Source organism: Ptychodera flava, chromosome 18, assembly GCF_041260155.1.
Source record: "Ptychodera flava strain L36383 chromosome 18, AS_Pfla_20210202, whole genome shotgun sequence".
NCBI classification, from domain to species: Eukaryota; Metazoa; Hemichordata; class Enteropneusta; family Ptychoderidae; genus Ptychodera; species Ptychodera flava.
Genome location: NC_091945.1, coordinates 28,764,366 through 28,789,855, shown reverse-complemented (window position 1 = coordinate 28,789,855; position 25,490 = coordinate 28,764,366). Strand labels below are relative to the sequence as shown.

Below are 25,490 nucleotides of genomic sequence, written 5' to 3'. Positions count from 1 at the left end.
AATTGTATTGTGAACATATTCTTTTTAGAGAAGAAGACAATGTATATGTTTTAGACCATTAGGCGCTTCAAATAAATTCTTTGTTTGCCATCCACGCGCTGGTAGGTGTCCAGACAAAATAAAGAAAACAAACACAATGTTGACACTATAATAAATAAGAATATTACTTTTTTGAAAGAAACCAACAAAAAGTTGAGCTTTTATTAATACACTTGTATTTTTGTCTCTGTTTTTCCCTGGCTGACTGGTAGGTTTTTCAAAAATTAAAGGATGGCAAACAAAGAATCTTAAATGGCCTTATAACAATGATATTATCACAACTTTCCGTATGTGGTCACCAAGAGGTTATGTCCCTATTGGGTCAACCTGGAAAATTTGAACGCAAATCGTAGCCCGGGACGGGAATTAATTTTGAAAGCTGCGATTCACACACTGTTCAATATTTCGAATGGTATGAAGTCCAAAATTATCTTTATGTTGCCTCTATTTTCCCTGACCTTTTTTTATTTGACATATTTTTAGCGTGTGAGTGGAGACTTTGACATGGCTTGGAACATCTCCAGTGGAAAACACTGATAGGTGTATTAGACCTCATAAATCCTGGGCGGTTGTTTTAGTATTACCGTACGCGTGTAAGTGAGATTTGTGGTGACGGAAAAAGGTTAAGATTGTGTAGGTTATTTTCTTTATACCGTCACTTTGAGTTTGATTATTATTTATTTATTCATCATTCCTTTATCCATTGTCAGTCAGTTATTTAATTTAATCAGTTAAGATTAGGAAGGCGTATTTTAGAAATTAAGGACTGATTCCGTTATAAGGTCAGAGTGGCATAATTACATGTAAAATGCAAAGATAAAGAATTGTCCAAAACTTTTGACGAGACTTTCAGAAAGTACAGTTTACTGGTATTATTTCTTTGTGAGCACGGCTCGTTAGCCAGACAGGAGTCGTCCACTAACTAACTAACCTGATTTTGGGAAGCATCCAGCTGCCCGAACAGCAGGCCTTGGCAAGCGAAGATGCAAGATACCGGCACAACGCAAGTTGCAGTGTTGTGCACTGGAAGATGCGTCTATATTTTTGTCAGCAATGGCAAATGTCGTGCTCACCTTACTATATTGAGAAACAAGCCTGCGGTCGCCATCAACGCAATTAAAATTTTTAGGTATACATGCTCATAATAATCATGCAAACACTGCATTGGTGCGTTATTCCAAAAACTGATTACAAATAGAGCTTTAATGAACCAAATGGCATAAATATCTTCTCACTTCAAACAAATGTATGCGTCTATAATCGGATGACGGCCTCTTGCCACCCCCGGGTGGCCACCAAATTCCCTTTCTGCCAGGGTATTTAGGTGTTACGCAGCGTGCATTCAGGCAGAGAAATAACTCACAGATGTTTAGCATTGAAATATAACTTTGCCTTGTTCCCCATACCAGTAACAAAGATACGCCTGCCCTGTAATTTTACTACTGTTTCACAAAAGGTTTATGTTTTTTTCAACAAAGATTATGAAAAACATAAGTGGTGAAATAGAACCTTTACGGTGAAAAAGAACCCTACTTTTTTCTAATTATCTCGAACCAGAGCTATTATGCTCCTCAAATAAAAATGAATGGCTTGAAACTGCTGCAGCAACGAGGCTAGTGGGTTACGATGTGTTTGGTACCCCCCCCCCCCCCCCCCCCCCCCCCCTCCACTGTTTTCCACGTGCAAGATGGTTCACCCGGTTGTTCTTGGTCGTTCACCCACAACACGGACAATTCACTTTCCGGAACGATGATTTTGCGACATAGAACTGCTCATGGTCATTTCAAACAAAATCACAATTTTTTGTTGTTGCTGGTAGTGCTGAACCAGTGGAATGGTTTATATTTATTTACACACTCTCTGTGGCGGCTTACTGTCATTGACGTCATCGTGGGGATGTTTACGAAATCGAAGTTTTTATTCGTCGCTCGCTGTCGATTTTTTTCTTGTTACTGTTCTCAGAATGGTGGTAGCAATTTGACGCTTGCTGATTTCTGAATTAATACTAGTAAGCTACCGCCGCAGACGTTGACTCGGAAAAGCAAAATGGCACGTCGCGACGCGTCATCGTTACTTGACGTAGTTGTTTACCGTGATTTACGTACAGCAACCGCTTACGCATTTCTCGAGAAGCAACGCACATCCGATCGGATCTTGATAAGTGCGTCTGATTTGTTGTGCATCTTGACGAAATACAAATTCAAGCTTTCATGCAAAATCACGGTTACTGGTAGCGTTTGGCGTCTGTGATCGGCAGAAAGGGTCAATGACCAGTACAACCTACAGGTGGTATGCGCAGTAACGCTGTATCAATAGCCCGCACCGCGGTTCTCATCACTGATACCAATATCGATCTCATTACAGGAACAAAAGCTCCGAAAAGAACGAGAGCTTTGGCGTCTACTCACGCTTAAAATTGGATTGAAAAAAGATAATTATCTTCAGGCCGGCTCTTCTGTTCCAAAGCATACCAGGGAGAGACATGCAGACCACGCTATTTGTCTAAATTTTCACCACAAACCGTACATATACGGGTACCAATTGTGACGGGAAGCTAATTTTTTGATGAAAATATTATTCATTAAACCCCAGTTAAAATCGCTTTTCTCGGCAACGTTTGCTCTGAGAAGCTAAGTGCGCTCACTTCAGTCATCCATTTATTTACTCAGTTTTAACCAGTAATTATTTATTCTTCAATTCTTGCTTTAGTTAGTCTATCTTTTTTATCGAATCTATATCCATCTATCGTCCTACCTTGTTGCAGTGGTTTACACTCAAGATGACAATATTGAATGTGCGATACGAAGTTTGGGTATGACAACACAGATCGCAGACACCAATTTATTAATAATTGATTGCAGTAGATTAGCATGTGGTAAGTCTGTTAGCCTTTACAGCATGTCAGTTGATTTCACAGTATTGATCCACACGACAGATGCGTGGTGAATAGTTAAGCATAGCTGATAATAATGATACCGCGCATTTCACTGCACATGTAAAGCAACGACTCTCTCTCTCTCTCCCTCTCTCTCTCTCTCTCTCTCTCTCTCTCTCTCTCTCTCTCTCTCTCGTTTCATTTACGTTTCCAGGCCTAACTATTGTACATACCACAAGTGCTCTTGGTGTGTAGGCTTTAACATAAAGTTGTGACGGGCCCGAACGCCTGTGGTACGGGGGGAGGGGTGCGTGAGTATTGTGGCCTATGCGAGATACACCATCTTACTTAGGGACCGTCTCAGATTGTCGCAGAAGTTCAAAAAGCGAAATTTATTCGTTTAGGGGGGAGGGGTTTGACCTCCATTCAATCAGTGAACTTCACTTTCGCACTTTTATTTTGTGATCACAAGTTTTCGTGTGTTTATTTTAAATTAAAGAAAAACTGCACACTCGTGCCAACAAATTTGTAACTGTTTCCATCTCGTTTGTGTCCCAAACACAATTTACCGATAGGAACATTGTATCCTAAACATTTCATTCATCAAATTATACAAAGACAAAAAGTATCATTTTTTTAAAATGTGCTACTTATAAGCGTCTGCTCTAACTACTAGATGTCTTTATTCTCACTTGTTATGCACCTGGTCATAGTCGTTTTAATATGATTGAACATGCCTTGGCCTTCTTGTCAATTTTTTTCGCTTATTTACCACCCCTACCAAGTACAAATTGCGTGTTCACAAAGACAAACAACAGCACAAGAGATGCAAAAAGGGAAAGTAAAATAAAATGAAACTTTTATGCGGTAAAATGCCCTGTTAGTACTCAAATCTGATCGTTTACTTTAATTGTAATGTGGCAAGGGGAATACGTCTTTAGTAGCTATAGCAAAATGCAACATTGTACTCTCAGGCAGACATGAACATTTCGCACTTTTGAAGTTTCGTTTAGGGGGAGGGGGAGGGGGTTTTGATCTAAACGAAGAAATTTCGTTTCTTGAACTTCTGCGACAATCTGAGACGGTCCCTTAGATGTTGTGATATTGCTACTAAGTGTTACAAGCATTCTTGTGCACCGCAATCTGCTCTTTTTGCGGAGCTGAAAACCCCAAAGAGAGATGGTAGCCCTGTACCCAATATTGTAGTCAATATATACACTTTTATATGCACCACCGAAATATCTGAAAATAGCGTGAAAATCCATCTTCGGCCTCAGTCACATTAGAAGCATGAAGGAAAACACGCCGCGTATACCGCAATGGAAAATACAATACCTGTAACAACAGATATGTAGATTCAAGTTTATAATGATACATGTATATAGTTTGACATGCAAATAGAACTCCATATTATCATAATTAATGTTTAATTCTGTCACAAAAGGCGGCAAATTTTGTTTGGATCTTTTGATAGAAAATGTGAAACAAGAGATAGCCAAATGTGAACTAAACATGCCCCGTGTTTTTCACTATCTGTGGTGTGTGTAGTTGTTTCTTTTTCCCTTACTGTGTACATATACTCGTTGTGATCAACAACACTAGCAAATATAAATTTCATGCAGCCACACTTTGTTGGAGTTTATATTCATTGACTCACTATCTTAATAGTACTGATAACTGATATACCACCATGAAATATTCAATAAAATGTACAGAAAACGAAATGTACACTTTACCGAGAAAAACTTGACGAGGAGTCCATATTTTACTGTGAGCGCATTTAAAAAAGTGGAGAGACGCGGGAAAAAGCATGTTAGTTTTCGAACCTTGCAAGAGCGTGAGGAAACACCATGGGTCAGGCGCTTTAAATAAAATTCTTTGTTTGCCGTCCGCGTGCTGATAGGTTTTCAGAGAAAATTAAGAAAATAAACACAATGTTAACACTATTACAAATAAAAATATTATTTTTCTAAAATAAACCATGTTAAATTGAGCTTATGTTAATACACTCTTGTTTTTTGTCTGTGTTTGTTTTTTCCCTGGCTGGCTAGTAGATTTTTCATAAATCCAAGGACGACAAACAAATATTTTTCTTTAAGTAGCCATTTCAGTAATTTTAATTTTCCGCTTGTCAAATGCGTGTGAACGATCTTCTGTAGCTTCACTATCAATCAACCAGTCGGCAGCTAATCCTGCAGATACCTGAGACCTGGATAGCAGTCTATTTGCATCATGAATCTGGTTCAAAACTTGATCAATGCTTCGCCGATGTGAAAGATCTCCTGATATCAATTTTGCATCGTGTACCGTGGTCTTCATCATGTACAATCAAAAATTTCTGATTAAAAACCACTCTCTGTTGTGTTGTTACCCAAGCAGAGCATCCTCTTGCAGACTGTTAACGTTCATTACTTCGCGGAGAGCAGCAAAAATCTGAATATGCAAGACAATTAGAATGCTACTCTAAATACAGCGTGACGCAATAAGAAATATTAAACATTTGTCACACTGTACAGGAAGTCACTTGTCCCGATGTACTTTACTGTAAGTAGGAAAGGTCGGCTTGCGCCGTAAAGAAAGATATCTCTAAATATACTTATAGGAAAAGAACGTTCGTGTTTCTAGTCTGCCCGTCTCAAACATGACTGAGTCCCAGGTGCTGGGCAGTGCGGGACAAGATCTACGTAGGATGCCGCGTGGATGCATCGGAAAGTGAAGGGGGTGGGGCGCAATTTAAAAATGAGGTATAATCTGCTGAACTGTAAATCGGTGTAAGATGTTTGAAAAAACGACGCATGTTTCTCGCCAATTTTACATTTCTTAATGATAGGCTTCTCCTTGTTACCGTTTCCCTAACGGAAGCTGTTACAGTTTTGCCGAAGGCTTACAACACATTAAGAGAAAATACATTTTTAAATGGGATATGCACGAGCTACAGCCCTGGTTCAAAGCATATCGCACTGAATTCAAGGTTCTAATTGCCGAATTTGAGGCGAAGACGTCGTCATTATCACATTCCATTCGATGGAACTATCATCTGATACCATCATAAACTGCGCCAAAAATATTCAGTCATTTACCCGCCGGCAACTTTCGCACACTCACACTCAACGACGATTAAAATGTTGAACTGCCACAGGGAATGTCATGCAGAAGTCCCATTTATTATTATTTAGCGTTCTGTAATGCTGTGAGAGACCAGTATCACATGTGAAGTGCCCTTCAAAATTTATGTGAGAAGTCAGCACGGCAGTTAGGGACTGAACAGAAATTACCGGGGGGTGTCAGGGTTTTTCAAATGATGCCGCGCGAAAAACTCTGACCTTTCAAAAGTGTTTGTGAGAAAACAAGACTGACTCTCCAAAATTTTCATGGGCAAAAAAGGACCCTCCTCCTGCGTGTCACAATCCACTCCAATGATATTCTTATTGACATATAATTTCTTTGAACTTTCAGCGAATACTTTTTGACTTTATAAGTAATCACTTTTATGCAAGATTTTTCAAGTATTCGGTGAAAAAAGATCGCATTTCACTATAAATGAAGTTAAACATTACAGCTATAACATATATATATATATATATATATATATATATATATATATATATATATATATATATATATATATATATATATATATATATATATATATATATATATATATATATATATATATATATATATATATATATGATAGCTGTAATGTTTACCTTCATTTATAGTTTGGCCTGTAATAGTACGGAAAGCACTATCACTGTCAAGAAACTTATTACATCCTAAAAGTCACAATTGAACAACATTCACCAATAAATGCACAGATATAGCGACTGTTGTCGGTGAGAATTGAATAGTTTACCCCTAGACCAGCATGAGAAGTGAATTGATATTTTTGGGTGAAATGCCAATATCATATTTGTAGTTCACGTCTGCACTTTCAAACACGCTCTTCTGATCAAGTACATTAATGTAACAATTATCAAACACCTATAAAAGCACAGATTTAGTTAGTTTAGTATGGTAAAAAATATTTATTGTTTTCTCATAGACTCCAGTGTATGGTGAATAAAATAATTTCGATGAAATCCCAGAATCAAATTTCTTGTACATATATGCTCCTGTAACTGTAACTACCCTATTCTAATCAAGCACATTTATATCAATTACTACACGTCCAAAAAATGCGCAAATATTGCTAGTTTTATATTTGGGAACAATTGCTCATAGTTTTCTCATAGACTACCATGTATAAGCTTATGAATCAATATTTTCAAAGAAATTCAAAAATCCAATTTCTTTTACACACATACACTTTTTTAACCTCCCACTTCAAGCAAGGTACATTTACATATACTATCAAACGTATGCAAAAGAACAGAAATGGCTTGTTTTGCCCAATAGACTCCCTGTATTATTATTTGATATTTTTGGATGAGCACTATATTGGCCACATTTAGGTTTCTATTAAATAGTGGCACACAAAATGGTGACCCTCCCCTAAAGCCATGAAATTTCATGACCCTTCAAATGCCTACGCGAATAATTGCGACCCCCCCCAAAAAAAAAAAAACCCACAGGCCTTCACCCTCCCCCTGTCATTTCTGTCCAGTCCCTTATCAATATAATGGAAATACTGAAGTCGGCGTGAAGTTATTTTGGGACCACAAATCCGTCAAAAAACAGCCTCATGGTTCAGGTAGTACGCGCACATTTTTTTCCCAAACTTTTGCATTTTCTTTCAAAATCAAGTAAAATCTGAAGTCACCATGCAAATTTTCGTACAATGCAAAATTATTAACACTGAAAATCCCTGAGTTAACTCAAAATAAGACGGAAGGTTTATTTATTCCAAGAGCTTCAAAACGAATTCACACAAGCGGTAGATCAAAAAAGTATTGAAGAAAGTTGAATGTCCGAATAGCTGATGTCCCCGAGGCATATTCTACCTTGGAATAGGACCAGCGAGGTCGATATGTCATTCTATAGCTTCAATAGAGTTGTGTTACACCACAGAGAGAACGATTCAAATATGTTGGGGGCTAAATATGTAGCTGGCAGCCAACATAAAGATGTAAAACCTTGCTCTTGTCTATAAAGTTATTTTCGGATCATATTCTGTAAAAAATAAGGCGCCCTCATGTACAATAAAACCAGCAAGATCAAAATATCCCTCTCGCCATTCTTTTTGCACCTATGCCATCATAGCAATTGGTAGTAAACCTCTGCCTTGTTTAATCGTCAATTCTTTCCTTCGCTTGCTCAAAATTTACTCACAAGATTTTTGTCTTGCGCTGAAAGCCGAGTTGTACACAAGAGTACTACGTGTAAATGACGGGTAAAGAATGTGACACTTCTTCATGCACTTGACTTCTTCCATGTCTGAGAACCATACACGTTTCTTGTTCTGCTCGTGGTATGGTACTGCGTGGGGATGAACAGCTGTATGTTTTGAACTCTCCTATAAGAAGTTCTTTCAACGGACAACCGTCACGGCAGAAAGTGGCTTACGGAGGAGAGAGTGAAAAAGAATGAAATGGAAGCGATAACATGCACACCGAAGCAACAGCCGATTCTTTTATTTATGCCACAAATCTACGTCTTGCGGTATGTGCAAAACTTGGATGGAAGCAAAACAGGCGTAATTTGACTTTGATAATTTGGTCCAGGAAAATAATCCGGTCATATTTGATGAATACACTAGAGGTATATATAGACAGACAATGGGACAATGCTGATGATACTTGGTTTGTGGATAGATTTTTGTTATATGGTTTGAATGTTATACAGTGGACGGATGGATAAATGAATGGATGGTTGGTAAGCTGGCAGGTGGGTGGGTAGGTAGGTAGGTAGGTAGGTAGGAAGGTAGGTAGGTAGGTAGGTAGGAGATAAAGTTATAGATGGCTATGAAGTGGAGAAATGCACAATCGATGGAGTGATATTTAAGTAGGTAGACAGACAGACGGACTGACGGAGAGAGAGAGAGAGAGAGAGAGAGAGAGAGAGAGAGAGAGAGAGTCGAGGGTGGATGGTTAACTTGGCGGATGGATGCATTCTGGGATGCACCGTCGGCCTGCACATCTATTTAAAGGAAGGGTGTCGTCGGAACTCTGCGCAAAGGTTGCCAGGGACCCCTACCACCGACACTATGTAAATACTGTATCTAGTGTAACTTGGCGATTGATGGAAGTTAACATGAATATCGTAAAATTAAATGTGGCAGCTACGTTGACGTGATGCATCTAGATATCATGCATGAAATACATTGTTTTGTAAACAAGAAAGTCGCACACGCGCAGTTCCGACAACACCCTCCCTTTAAATGCTTAGACACTTAGAAAATGTTTTGTTGCATGTCTCCATGGGCAAAATTTTGTTATTTTTCTACTTTGCCGTCCTACTTTAACCATGTGGTGCTGTGGGATCGAAGCAATCGTTCGGCATTCACCAGGGACTCTGTTCAGTGTTGATTCAATCCGTACCATCCTCGCAAGCGTACACAGACAGACAGACAGATCGATGGGTAGCTACATCGAGAGATAGAAATAAACTGTTTAATGCGCGAGGTAGTGTAGATTGATTGACTCTATACAAGGACGATCACAGGCAGCAAAATGCAGAGAGCGAAAGGAGAGGGTAACGCGGGACGGAAATGACAGAATAATTTCAACTAATTGAAAAAAAATTGTCGGGTTTCCACCGGATGATTGATGGTTTTATCCTGCTCCTACACTCTACACGCTTCAAGTTTTCCAAGAGAATATGATTCGTATGCTATACCTTGCACGTAAACGCACAGACTTTTAAAATGATTGATGGAGTCATTGCGTTCACCTCAACAGAACGCCAGCAGGCCTTAAATATAGTACGTCTTGCCTCTTCGGGCGCTTGCTTGCAAGGCAGTCTCTTCACTGTGCACCGCTGTGCAATGAGCAAATACAGAGGACTTACGCTTCACATAAACCTGTTACAGAAAGAAACTCTGCACCAAGGGGATGGCAGTGACCCCCGCCGGATTTGGTACAGCTATACCTTAATTCGTCACATGTCGAACTAAAAAGCACAAACTCTACAATTTTCTCCAGTCTTCAATGGGATTTTTTTGGTCAAACGCTCTGGTCAAATCTCTACGTTTTCTACAAAATGATAGCTAGAAAGGGCTTATTTCGGTCACAGAAAAAACAGGGGTGAAAAGTCGACACTTTATCAAAATTTCCTCTGTCAAAAGTACATGAGGCGAAAAGCAGGAGGGGTCGTTAAGACCGCAGTACATTGTGTTCACTGTTCACATGCCAGTGCATCCCCCCACCCCCCGACTCAACCTTACGAAACACAAATTCAACATCGGTTTATTTACATTGATAATGCATACTTATTTAATGATGTTAAAAAGTAACTTGCTGGCCTTGGCAAAACGATTTATATGGACGTGGATTGAACGGAGATGTTTGAAATCTCTCTTCACAGTTTCACAGTTCGTGTTATGATCCTTGTCTGCAGGTGAAAATAACGTTCCATTTAGCTGTAACATCTTGATGTGCTTTCCAGTTTTTTCTTTCAGTCTGTAAAAATACAATTTCATGTTCTTCACATCAAATCGTATCAAAGTGCTGAGCTCGAGTGTATAAATTATCAATAAAACTTGTATAAGCGTAAGATCCAACATTATTCTTGAATACTGACTTCCAGCTAGCCCGTACTAGAATGTATTTGGTAATTCTCCTCAACAATAAACTGCTTAGTGTACACAATACGTTGTAAAAATTACCAGAGTTACTTTTTATTTCGTCATATTTTTAGGAAGAAAAACAAGAGAAAGTGCTTGCTTTATAACAAAATAGATGAAAACTTTCACTCATACTGCCTCAGTAATATTACACTTCGAAAAATCCCTTCCTTGACATGCAGTCGACACTACAAGTGAAATATGGGAACAATACACACCGTTGGACAAAAAGATTGGACTGTATTCCTTCATAACGGCTGTACAAACTTAGTCGGGAGAATTCACGACTTCGAAGACAGTAACGGGTCAACTACATTTGCAGAGAGGAGGGGTCGACGGTTTAGACTTTTTCGAGATAAAAATCATAAAATTTGACAAAATGGTTTAAGATTTTGTTAATTACTAACAACATTTGGATGACATAAAAATGGTATTCATTTTTCATTGAATTACCTTCAAGAACTTGGAATTGGAAAATGTAAAACATAAAAGGCTACCAAAAAATGTTCAAATCCCCCTTACTAGAGCAAAATTTTCAAGTCCCCCTCTACTACCCCTAAAATTTTCGATTCCCCCCTGAATTCCTCCAGTCACCCCTAACCGTTTTTTTGTTAACGCAGCCTAATACATTACCAGGTCCATGGGACATTTGTGATTTAGAAATTTAAGTAGGACCATCCTGAACTACTGATGGTTAGTGGTAGTGGTCGAAATTCGTGGAAAATATCAACCAGTCACCAGGACTGGTAACTTCAAAACGTTGCCTGTCCTGCCAAAAACTTACCAGTCCTGATACTGCGATTACTTTTACGTGCCTAAGTATTTTGTTATGCGCTGTTGAGTAGGATGAATTTACGGGAAAGAAAACTGTCTTGCCATAAAATTCGAATGGGAGCCCGGAGAAAAAATAGCAGACATAGTTTTAAAGAAGACTCCCCACGCTAAAGTCAACCTGTCCGCCGGACTGGTAACTTTTTTATTTTACAAGTCCTGCAGAAAAACAACCAGTCTCGGACTGCCGGACAGGTGTTATTTCGAACACTAATAGTGGTGGTAGCAGGTGTCCGGAATGGGTAAACGTACCCTGCTAGCATGCTACGCCCGTCAGGATTGGTCCCAAAATTGTCTAAATATTGTATGAAATGATACAGTATATGTAAAACTGTAATAAGTCAAAGCCGGGAATGTTGTCGCTAATCATAAAATATAGCATAAACAGTAGAAAACTGTCCGAAAGGTATTCGTTACATTTCAGTCTCATACAGGAATTTCCATTTAACATTTATCCCCGTAAAATATGGAAGACGAAAGTATGTAGGTTAATTTCTAAAAGTGATATCACGCTCTTTACTATCGCGTTTAAAAAAAAAAACCAAAAAAACAAAACAGTGTATTGGTTAACTTCAACATCACTCGTCATCAACGATCTTCAGACTCGAGAGGGCTAACTTAGGCCTAGTAGTTTGTAGAATATGACACAAAAATCTTTGTTATTAGGCTAAAGCGAGAAGTTACATAACAACTTGTGTGAAATAATATTCACATTATAGCTGAAAATTGTGGTATTCCCAGGAAAAGTGCACTTTGTCCACGTAAAAAAAATAATTCTTGTAAATAATTACGGTCGTCTCATTGTAAGTGACATACGGGATCCGTAACTCACATCGAGGCTTGTACTTATTCGATTCGAGTCTGCCGAGTTGGCCTGAACAGCTAAAATGCGAGGTGCACGGCTACTCAGTACACTCTTCTATGACAGCCTTTATACTTTCACTCGACATTGAACTTTCGGTGTGCAAAGACAAAAAATGCCGGTCAAAGAATATTGCATATTCAAATATCATTTTTTTTCATTTCTGTTTTAAAAAAAAGGCTATTTGTCTGAAAATGCAACAGCTTTCACACACACGCCGCCCTCTTAATTTCTTTTCTTCCCCCAGAGACAGCAATGCTCGGCAGCTTTTACATATACTGTATCATGTGTATATATACGCATCCTTTTCGTAGTTGTTTCAGTTGCATACCCCTTAAGTTAATGGTTTCTTCCAAATTTAACCTTTGACATTCGGGTCGATCCCAGACAGTTGGTATTCCTTCGACTAAAATTTTGTTGTCGCGAACAATTTTTGAAGAATTTTGCGTTATCAATCTGTCTTTTGTCGTAAAAACTAATAAACACCGGGGTTATTTATGGTCCTTTCGTCAGTTACCGTTTAAAAATCGGATAATGAGGCACTGTCGGCGGGCTAGTTTATGACGCGGAGGGATTTTATTTGTATGTGAAGCGGCTACAGGAGCCATGTGCCCTAGAGCAGAAATATGTCTCGACAACTAGCCATCGCCGTAAACAAGGTACTGAAATAGCAGTTTCTTCGATCTGCGTCAATTTAGTCGACCCACGAACGACATGCAGACGGAATAGACCCTGTATAAAGCTACCACGAAGCTGTTTTGGCGGACGAATCTTTTATCTCCAGGAAAGTGGAATTTTGACAGGCAATTTTTCAAGTACGCTGCTGCACAGTGCTCTACTGTAGACTTCGTGTGTGTTGGTTTGGATACAGTCATTCGATAGGGGACGTTCGTGACTTGTGTACAGAATTCTGGCGTTGTACGAACAGCTTTGATTTTAATAGCCTCCCAGTTTATTCTTACGATGTCGATCTCCGATTTCGGGTCATGTAAGACGGTCACTTTGAATCCCAAGCCCGTGTACAAGTAGAGGCCGTTCGCGGGAGTCTCGCTATCTCATCTGGGACTGGCAGGTACATTGTCAGACGACAAGAGGCCCCAAAGTTTTTGGAAGTGCGTTCGCTAGCGATCACCAACACCCAGAACCTCCACCACCAAGAGTCGCCAAAATGGGACTGCAGCACACGCTGTCGGTATTCATAGGCATTGTAATGGTTTTGCAATATGGTGAGTAGAGTATCTGTGTCTTTTCTGTTCGGTATTTCGTGAAGGCGGCGATTTTTGCGTCGCTTTCACGGCGACTTTCTGTGTCAATATTGTGCTGCGTTCTGACGTCCGTTGTTGAGACTGTAGTGCAAAGGTCGACGAAAAGGTCGTGTACCATTCCATCTGAGTTTTCAAGAGAAGGGAAAGAACTGGCGTATTTTTCACTTAAGCGAGAATTCATCTCGCTGCAGAGATTAATATGCTCTATGTTAGGAGTGTCCACACGCTCGTCCAGACCTGCCGCGATAGCAACGACAGGGATAAAACGCAACGTCGCTGGCCTCAAATAGATAATTAACCGTATGCAAATACGCGTGTCTGGAAAGGCCAATAACAAACACATGACAATGGGCGTCTAGACAGCTAGAGAGTACATAACGCGTGCGCGCGCCACTGAGAATATTGCCGGCCGCACACCAATATATACAATATTTTATAAGTGATTGTACCGTTTTCATGTAATGTTATGATCAATTCCATGTTTAACGAATGGTTACCAGAGAGATATATGGGGTTGATGCTTTGCTGTTAGCTGATTCCTGTAATAAATACAATAGGGTGATTTTGTTTGAATGTATTCAAAATATAAACATAGTCTTGATGGCTGCCAGTAGATATACATGTATACTGGCACAGCAAACTGTGTGGCCTAGCTTCACTGCCTTCAGTAAGCTGCGTGTAGAAATGCATACCCATGTTATGATAAGTTTGAACAATGGCCTGTCAAATAGACAGGCGATAAAGCTGTGTTCGATGACGGTATTTATGAAGACCTGAAAAAGTTGCAAATCCATTTTTTAGAAGATGCAGAATTGTGAAAGTTTTTACTATGGTGAAAATTGCGTTGTGTATAGCACCATTTGCTGATTTAAGTGCTGCACTCCATGTTATACTAGTATATCATTTCGAGCGAATGCCAACAGGTCACGGAATTTTACCATCTATCTGTATGATTTGTTATTTTCTGCACAGTTTATCATTCACATTATGTTGTATTTCTTTCATTATTTACAGTATGTAGAAATTTGGTGGATTCAACATTTCATTTTGTATGTAACAGGGAGTGTTCTCATTTCATGCAGTGTGCACACAGGCACTTGTGGTTTGATACATGGCAAAGGCCCCTGTGAGCTCTCTTCATAATGCTTACAGGGGCCTTTGCTACATGTATCGAACCAAATCAAAGTGAGTGGCAGTGTAGAGTATCCATTAGAGTATTCCAGCTGGATTGCTAACTAAAAGAGAAAAAGTGGTGTTACATTTAGCTGCTTTAAAAATAACAGTGTTGTTGTATTTTGGAAAAATTTCAAAAAAATTCATGATAAGAGGACAATCCCATTTGTATAAATGACAATATGGTTGACAGTCTCGCAGCCTCACTTGCTACCCATGCGTCAGTTCGCTGCAACTGCAGTGGCCCGATACACAGCGAAGGCCACTGTATTATAGGGGGCCTTCACCGTGTATTGTACCACAAGCGACTGTTCCTGAAGCCGACTTTTCAGTGCTGCAGTGTACTTTGTGCCACGGCAGTGACCCTTGAGACAGGACTGCTACCACTGTGCAGTGTTTGCATGGCTTGATGCTATTGAACGGTATGATATATTTTATCCAAAAAGAAAACATATCGATGCTTTTTAATTTAATTTTGTTTTCAATTAATGTAGTAGTTTTATAACTTTATTGCTTGCAAATTTTGCTCAGAGTGAAAACTATCGAAGTTGGGCTGTGATGTACATGTACAATGGCACGATCACAAGAATCATGGGCATTGCAATGGTTGCGACCATACGTTCGAGAATTTTATTCTCATCGTACTTTACTGATGCATGCGTATCAGTGAGCTGCTCGTGCCCACCTTCGGCAGACCGCTGCACGATCCATGAACAAGTTTGCCTAAGAGAACCAGCAGCTCCCTTCAAGTTCAACAAAGTCAAATTTCTGAATTGAACCGTAGACATGATTGAGCACACAGCTATGCAGTGTATTGTGTGTTTGTTTACACAAGTTTTTTAATCCTATCAGGAACATACAAAGCAATTTCATGGAAGCAAATAATAATTGTAGAAGACATATAGACTGTGGCACAGATATTTAGTTGACTATAGTTGTTGGTGAAATGCAGCAAAAGAAGAACATTTCCTAAGGTATGGACACTGGTTGCATACACAAGTGGTACTGACAACAGGAATTAGGCATTTTATCAAGAGTTTTTAATTTAATGGCCAATTGCAGGTGTTTAGTTTTTAAATACACATCAACAACATTAAAATTTGTAATAATCACACTTGTTATAAGAACCAATGTAGTACAGTGCTGGTAGTTTTTCAATCCAACGCTGTAAATGATACTGATGACTGACAGCAGTGTCTGTCCAATGATTGTACAGTTGACTGTTGTGAAAATTGATGAAGACTCAAACTTTAAACATTTCTTTTTACTTGACTGTCTAAACAGCTGTATTACTTTGGGATGTTGCTGTATGAACTCCGTCCAATATCTCTATGGGATATTGTGTAAGGTGTATAAAGTATATCGGGGGCCGGGCGGTTGATTAATGTTCATGGCTCCCCACAAGGGGTTTTTGAGAGGTGGGCTACAGGAAACAGGAATTTTCATAACAAAAGTATATGCAAATCATATAATTGTTGCACCTCTGGGTTTTTTTCCGAGGTGTAGAAAACACTTTCTTCACAAATCTGTCTTCCTGTCAGATAATGAACTGAAAATGAGTAGTCATTCTGTTGCGGTTTTTGCCACATGTCAACTTTACATACACTCTTGGTACCTTTTCCTGTCAGTGGGGTAGTTATAGTTACACTGCTGGTCCTTCTGGAGATCCTGCCTTCCTCAATTGGAGATGGTAAGGTGGATTCAATCATGTAGCTTTTACTGAACAGTTAGATGTGGTGTGCTCATATTGATTATCATCAGGTTAGTCTTGACAAGAGATCAATTCACAAGGCACAGATATTTTGTCTTGGAAATACTCAAATCAACTGAGAAAACCAAGGATTATGAAAAGAAAGCAGGTTGTATAGATGCATATTGTGCCATGGTATGACATATTGATATGTTTTGTCATGTGGGAGAATATTTTAAATTTTTAAACATGCCGGTTCGTGGAGTCAGGACATACGTAGTAGGAGTCTGTTGCCCAGTGTGGTCTAAGTCTATCATAAATTACATACTATATAGCCAATAATATGACAGTTTTCATTTTTTCTCCATGGAGTTACAATATATGTACTGCAGTGTGAGGTCTTTTGCCTTTGGGGCGGTAGTCTATCATAAATTACACAAGCTGTGATATTATTTTCACTCTCAGAGACTCTGTTTTTGCATTGGCTGTGGCATCCATACTGTTTGCTTTCAAACATTTTATATGATGTGCGCTTAAGCAATAAACCACACACAGCGACAGTATACCATGAGATTTTGACCAGTTCAGGACATATGTGCACAGGTGGTAGCGAGTCCACACTGTATGAATATGGAGTGAACTGGTCAAAACTGCGTGGTATACCCATTGCTAAGGTGGTTTATCATTATAAACATCAAAAAGATGAAAGCTTGTGCCTGTTCCAACCATGCTATATTGCTAATATAGCACAGTTATCACAGTGTTTGCTCCATCAATATGTATACATGTGATATAATACTGTACATATACTACCCTGTACATGTAAGTAGTTGAAATGACAGAAGTTTTGTTACTTTATGGAATAAAATAGATAACATGTACATATTTATTAAAAGAATAGTTCTTAAAATCATGATGGCAAATAGTTTTCTTGAATTCTCATGTTTACCACTGAAATGTTGTACATTTATTTTTAGGGTTACAGAGAGAGAAATGAAACATTAGATAACAGCTTTCGACGTTCAGTGGTGTCTCATAAAGCAAGTTTTCATACATTATTTATCATTTTAGATTAAATCTTAGCTTTAATAAAGGGTCAAATATTGATTCTTTTAAATTTTTGTGTAACTTTGGTGCAAATGAAGATGATCTGATGAAAAATGACGAGGCCTCAAAAAAAGGATACTAGAGTACATCTATTCTGCACTGATCCATGATATCATATCACCCTCAGGCTAATTCAGAAAACGTACAAAAATATACAATGCATATATGCAGGCTTTTTTGTATGTGGTCTAGACATGTGGCCATGTTCTGAATATAGTGGTGTTCTAAGCCAATGACACTGTTTGTAGAACGCAAGTGGCTCATTGTGGGCAAAATCACCTACTGAGTTCGATGAAAGTGATACAATCATCAAGTATGCAGAATGGTCGGATGGTGACACTCAGTCTGTCCGACAGCTTTTTATGTGAGCTTGAAATGATCATGATGTAATGTTTGATAATTTTGTATGCTAGTGATTTTTTCTAGACGCAGAAAATGATATGATATGCACATGGAAGGGATTTACATCACATTTACAGGTACAAAATTTACATGTATTAAAAAATCAATTGATAGCAGCACATAGGAAAGTAAATGCATCAATGTGTCCAGGAATATTACGTTGTGTATGCTTATGTTCACATGGTGTTTTCTTTATAGTGCTGCCAATTTAAATTCTAGGTTTGACACTTTCTCAAAATATAACGGATGTATAACAGTTGCCATATGAATTACGTATATATGTCTATTTTTTTCTTCTTGGTACAATACATTGAGTTTAATCATTGATCAATGTCATAAAAATGTCTGATAACTGAAGCACTTGGATAAACTACAAGGTGGTAAATTGTGGTTGATTGCAATATCAACAACTTCAAAGCACATCACCAAGCTACCTGATATCATATGTGTTAGTTCTGGTATATTCTACTAACAGTCTGTAGTGAATCAGGTTGAGGAAATATAAGTAAATACAACTAAGCCACTCTTTGAGCCAGAGCTACATTTACTGTCCATGATACTTTGCGATAAAATCAATCTTTGAAGCTTATGAAACCGTGAGCAAAGTAATACATATTTGTCTTTATGAATATTTAGATCATTAGAATTAAAGTGTCATCACCTTTGATTATCGCAATTTTTGACGAAAAGTCTTGAAAGTTACGGCAAGTTATCTGTTCCGTGGAGAAATAATGCTGATACTATTAGAAATAATAACATGGGCTATTCAATAGTGAGCTAGTCAGCCAACATTTAGATTAGCATGCTCTGTGATTGGTTGTGTTTCAGCAGCACTGGAATTGTACAATCTTTTGCTAAAATGACAAAAATAGTTGCATCTTTGATTGTACAACATCCAACTGTTGCTTTTGAGAAGACAGTTCTTTGTGACCATACAGAACGTCAGTTCTTTTAGTTCACTATAATGTACATGTACAGGGGCTGTAGTTTATGTGTTTTGGGCTTGTGCTGTTGAAAACAAAAACAAGTCATTTTGTGAAAACAGGTTTTCCATACATGTACTTGACTTTCACACCCAGCTGTGTCTCAAACAAACAATTTCAATCAGTGATTTTTTCATACCACTGTAATATAGAAATATAACACATCTCACGTATCCTTTGCCTTGCCTTGCATTGTGTTATTAATTATCTATCGGTAACCTTCTTTTTCAACCAAACACATTAAAATGGCATTTTTCCCATTTATGACTTACAATTTTACTTTAACAGTTGATGATCAGAATTTATATTGTATTGGTTAGTGATTTTATGAAATGAAATTCTCTTTGCCCGCTCTGGAACCAAAACAGCGACTACTGTCCAGTCCCTCTATAAATCATGTAGTTTACAATTTTGCAGTCATTAAGCTGGCATCAGTACTTTCTTGAGTGGGATGTTTATGTGCTTACCCACCCCATGTGTTGTGCATGTACAGTTGATGGGAATTTGGTTTTGTTCTGTTTTATTGATAACAGTCAAAATGACAACACTTTTGTCATCATCAATGTTCTTAGCTGCTTCCAAATTTCTCCATCCAGTCTCTTCTTTGATAGGATGATGATACACACTTATCACGTACTTGTATATATGTTCTGATTTATGAGCAAAAGGGGAATCAACGTCTTTTAGGATAAACATCTTGCTTCCGGCCAGACATGAAATTAAGTTAACAAATGCCTGAATTATGTGGGAAAGTTTTGATCCCTGTTTTCTTTGAGGTGCTGCTCCAAACTATTGAAGGAAGTGACTTGTCTGTCAGTTGTGTTTGAACTGCCAACTTTTCAGCACTGTATATGCACATGTAATAGTATCCTCTGATATCAATGAAAATACTTATGACCACCATATTGGTATTTTCTATAGGTCATCCTTGTGGTTTATGGTTATCATTAAACTATTGAATGTTGTGTGCTTTATAGTTTTCATGTACTGTTGAGTCCATTAAAATGCAGCCGCTGTATGCAGTTCCAGGGTAGTTTTGTTTATGAAGAGGACAAAGATGGTTAACGGAGTTTGTGTTTCTTCTGTTTGTTTTTATCTAAGAGCATTAAATATAGATGCTGTCCATTATTACATCTGTGTAAAGTGTTATTCTTCAGCGTGAATTCATTCCATTCATTTGTTGAATGTTTGTTCAAAATGAGATGAAGTTTTCATTTCAAGCATCACCATGGTAACTCATCCCCCTCCTCTGTTTGGTGCTGGCATGTTGTTTTTATGGTTTAGTTTGAAAATGGGTCAGTGCAAGTTTGACAGCATATGGTAGCATGTTTCTGTTTCTCTGCACAAGATACATGTATATTTATTTTTTTCTGCCACAGATGTATTGTAAATCACAGTGTTGACAAGGGATGGCTTGGAATCATTAACTTAATTGTAAAGAAACCATTACATTTCCCCCCAAAAAAGTAAGGGAAAGTGATCTCAACGGCATCCTCATTAACAATATGCTCAGAATAACACAAATTAGAATTTAATTTGATACCAAGGAACGACACCACTTTATTCTCTCTCAATATCAGTTTGAATCATGTTACTTTCTGCCATGATAAACACATTTTTGGTCTTCCATGACCTTAGAAGGAAGTCAACTGCCCCATGTATACTCCAACAGATACCATTTCGACACTCAAGATAACTTTTCTCACTCACAAACTTTTCGTTCCATGTCAAGTTCCTTCTTGAAAGCTTGTACACATGCATAAAAAATTTTTCTCAATTTCATTAAATTATATAAAAAATGGTCCCTAATGTTCTGATGCATAATGTAGTACTCATATTTGTTCAAAAATGCCAAGATAGACAAACATATGCTTTAAGTTATTGTTTTGCCACTTTTGAAAATACAATCTGAGAGCTTGACAATGTTTGATTGCTGTCAAATAGTGTGTGGAGGTACATTGTACCCTAGTCTGGCAGAGACCCTGCGATTCGCGTTCTTCCCTGTTCATGTTGTTTGAATACGTGCGCGCCCTTCAGAGACGTAACGCGAATCCCAGGGTCTGGACGTTCTTGCAAGCGACCGGTCGGATTTCTGCCTGATCCGGGTACTTTATAGAACTCCACAGATCCGTTAATCAAATAAAAAATGACAAGTACCATAGCCAAATAAAATTAAAAATGAAAAATAAAACCATACTGCATATATAGGTTTACTAGCTACTAGTATATATTCTCTCGCCCGGTTAGATAGGTGTTTCTTTTGAAGTCACAACCCTTATGAATATTCATATACTTGCAAAAACCGACAGTCGCTGTGTCTTGCAGCGCGTAGCCTTCGAATGCAGTCCCATCGTGGGCGTGCACAAAACAAGGCACAGCGACTGTGGAGAGTCTAATTGTACCCTAATATATTCTCATTCATATTTATTTCTTCAAAACTATCATACTTTGCATTATTCTAATTTTTAATATTGTCAACTCCATCAAACTATGCACCTACCTGTACATGTATGCTGTATATTTTAGTCAGCACAGAGTAAGAAAATTATTTCTTTAAATTTGTTTTCAGTTTGCTTTGTCTGCATTCGACATTGAACTAGGCGTTTAAAAGGTCTTTGATTTAAATTTGGCAATACAGATATTTTCAGATAGTCCCAAAAAGAGGTTTACTCTTGAATTTACACAAGTACGGCACAAATCTAATATGACAGAAATAAACACGTTTTTTGAATGAATGCAATCCTTCTAACCCATTATTTACTTTTACTCAAGATGGTAGTTTTGTTTTACAGTACTTGTGAACACTGTCAGCCCGGACTGTCAGCACCAACTTGGTTCTCAGTCACTGGCTTGAGTTGGAAACCCATTGTGTCCTCAAAAGTTACAGCTATTATTCTTATAATGGAGTTGTCACAGCCATCTGTCCCCTATAAGAATATCTCTATTGCATTTAAGTCTGTAGATTTTGCCATGGAGGCATCGCCAGCATCCCTAAAAGTGTATAGCCAACCAAAGTCTTTTGTTTTCAGCAGAAAAATTCAATACTTCATTACAAAAGCCGAGGATTTGTTTTGAGGTATATAAGGGACCGTGGATGATAAACATGCGCACGGTAAACAAAACGTCTGTCTTTGGGGGGGAGGGGGTTTCGCTGTATTTCGATTACCGTGCGCAAAAATCGCGCTCCAAGTTTTCCTATCGCAACATCTCGTTTTGTGTATCGCAAAATATCGTGCTATATTGTTTGGCGTGTACCAGGCCAGTGCGGCACCAGTGCTACACCAGCATTGAAATACATGTGAATCAGTGCACATAACATAGCAACCATTTTGGATACACAGTTTCATTTCATTCTATTGTTTATGTCATTGTTGAGTTGGCACTGAACAGAAATTGATTTTAGAGGGGGTATGGGGGGGGGGGGCAGTAGGTACATGTACATACAAACTGTAGCCACGTATTCACCGATTGTGGGATGCAGATACAGAATGAAGCTTGGTTGGATTTTCGCACTTCCAAACTTTCATTTAGGGGAGGTGGGTTGAGGACAAACATACTTAGTTTCGTTTACCGTGCTCATGTTTTAATTATCCACGGCCCCTAAGAAGAGTGGTGCTAGATATGAGCCCAAGGTTATAGCTTCTTTTGAAATTTGGAAAGTTTATCTCATTTTCCTGGTGGAAGGCAACTTGATCATAGATGCAAAATGACTCTGATTTTTTAATAACATCCAGATAGCAATTGTAGACATTTGTGAACCAGCAGGCCACTGCAGTTTGATATTGCCAAATCCCGTTTCTCTCTCTCCATGGTTCTGACAAAACAGCAAACAGAGGAAATATGAATATAGATTCAGCTCTGTGCACCATAAAATTTTTTGTAGAGCCTTATTAAAGTCTCGTCAACAATATTTGATGCGATAAGGGAGAAAGAGCTGGATGAAAATTTTACAAATCTCAAAAAATGAAAGTTTTGAGCTTTTACATGGTACTTTGCCAAAAGACACTTAAAGTGTGTTCTTCAATATCAAGAATAACATACAGGGTCCAATTTTGGGATTCAGATTAACTACGGTAATGTTTGAAATTCCAAATGGCTGCCATCCACTGTGTCACTGGGAAATTATAACTTGTTACAAAGGCATGACAGCATAAAGTTAATAATTTATAGTATCAAAATGAATCCACACAAGCTGTGAACCAGGATAACTTTGAAATATTTCGTTCGAGTTTGAAATCTGTCTTTGAGAGGCCCGCTTTTTGCTGTAATTTATGTCATGCCTGTTGATGCAACAGCTTGTGTACCATGTACATGTAACAAGTATTTTGGCATTACAATGGAAATAGTCTGAATATTTCATGCCAAGCAATGCAGTATCATTATCTTCCCATCCTCCCCCAATTTGCTTTTGAGGAGAATATGAAATATAGAATCTGTCATGTACATATCATACACAAGTAACCTTGGTAATTCAGGCATGTTTTGTTCCACAATGATTCTTACTTGATAGATTTATGGTAATCTTCTCATACATTTGAAACTGAAGTAGATGACAAATCTATGTGCACACAGTATGGGCTTTTCTTGCAAATTTCTAGCTTTAAGTACCTGCCATGTGTGACGAGGAAGTGATTATACATATCACATAGAGAACGTCATGCGTGTGAAATGCAGCAGTGGTTTTTGAGTTGAATTCCATGTCTAAGTTTGTTGAATCCCCATGTCATATTATGGCAGAAACAGGCACAGTATTTCGCAAGAGACTGTTCAGCATTCAGATATCACAGAGAAATTGATGAATTTACTGAAATCTTATTTTAATAGCTTAGATTTTGTACATTGCTACTTCAATATGTTTGTAATCTACATATATTGGACAAGATTCTGAGGCAATGTGATGTTCTGCACCAGGCCTTGCTGCTGTTCATCCTCAGCGCCCTTACACACACAATAACTTTCTTTCACGGAGTTACCCAAGTCCCAAAATGTGCGGGTCACCCCTACATGTATACATCGACCAGCATGGTATGTTCCAGTGTTCTGTACAGGTTTGGACTGTGCATAAATAATGCAGAAGCCCTGAAGAAACAGTACAGTATTGCCAGCTTTGTAATTATATTATTATTCCAATTTGGCTCTCTTTCTTTCTACTGACCCCCTTCCCCCTCCCCTCAGGAGGCTCCATGTGACCATCATAACATACTGTAGGAATGGCAAAACATTTCAATGTTAAATTTTTAACAGTGGTAGTCTTTTAGTGTGTTAATTAATGTAGAATTTTAATTTTGGGTAGATATCATCGGTGCATATGCATGTTTGTAAAAATATGGGCAAATACGAGAAAGAAGTGTAACATTGCAGTGGCCAAACAGGACACCCAGGCTGTATAACTAATGGTATGATTCTCAAGGATTAGTGCAGTGTATGTCAGTGTCAATCTGCAAGAACCTTCTGTGGGATAGGTGAATGCATGACAATGTCTGAAAATGTGCCCTTGAGATTAGGAAAACAATGGCTGAAAATGAATGCAGAATAGCGTAGGTCAGCCAGAAACATCCAGTGATATAATAGTAGCACAAAGAATGCACCACAGTTTGGTCAGATGAAATTGCTCACTCTTCAACACAGTCAGTGCATGTGGAATGTAACCAACCTGGCTTGATGAAGCTTCATTATGTCAATTATAGAGCCAGTTAGTTATCTCGCAGTGGCTTTGCTTGTATTGTTGGCAACATTTTTTAATGAAATATGGACAAGAAAAACATACAGAATGGCCATCTGTGGCATCATTTTTTTGTCATTTTTAAAAGGTCAATCTATTGTCATTGTCAAGAAATGGGAGTGGTTTATTGTCATAAATCGTCTGAAGCCCTGCACATTCACATGTATCGAAAACTTATTGTGATATTTAAATTATAGACATGGAAGTATTTGATCACTGTATCTGTTACATAGACATAAGTAAAAGAGAAGAAATCTGGTAGCTGATATTTTAGTGATCATTTAGTACCCTGGTTGAAATACGTCATTTTTCCATTCTTACAAACAATTACCCAAATAATGCCAAAGATGGTGACTTAGAATATTTTGTTATGATATTGTCAATTTACAGGTATGTCTACTGTTGAGTCAGACTTTCATTTAATCAGTGAAACAACAAAACAGCCTGATTTTCACACATATTGAAATCTGATACATACAGTAGCTGTTAATCATTGTGTTATTTGTCACATCCAGAACTGATATTTTTTACAGTGCCTTGACGAAACTGGCAGAAGCTAGGACAATGTATAACTATATTGTAGTGTCTGTATTTAACGTTGTAAATGAATAACTATTGAAACTATTTGGTAGAATTTTCCAGAGTGATTTATAGAGGGAAATCTGAACTTCTGTCAAACTGAATACAAGGTCAACATTCTATCAGTTTGTGCCATGGTTCAATCCAGTCTTGCTGTTAGGAAGCCAGTAACCAACATGTATTTGGCTTAATGTTTTAGAGTAGAAAGTTTCAAGCATTATCAGCGAAAGACCATTATG

The 25,490-nt window shown here is 38.2% G+C and overlaps 1 protein-coding gene across 1 annotated transcript in view; it reads left to right on the top strand.

Moving 5' to 3' along the window:
• The first annotated feature begins 12,919 nt into the window (after positions 1 to 12,919).
• Positions 12,920 to 25,490, top strand: part of LOC139117307 (bone morphogenetic protein receptor type-2-like) — a 102,461-nt gene continuing 89,890 nt past the window's right edge. Inside the window, exon 1 of the mRNA XM_070680296.1 lies at positions 12,920 to 13,556. Within this exon, the coding sequence (XP_070536397.1) occupies positions 13,499 to 13,556 (58 nt within the window). The 5' untranslated portion in view covers positions 12,920 to 13,498. The remainder of the gene's footprint in view (positions 13,557 to 25,490) is intronic.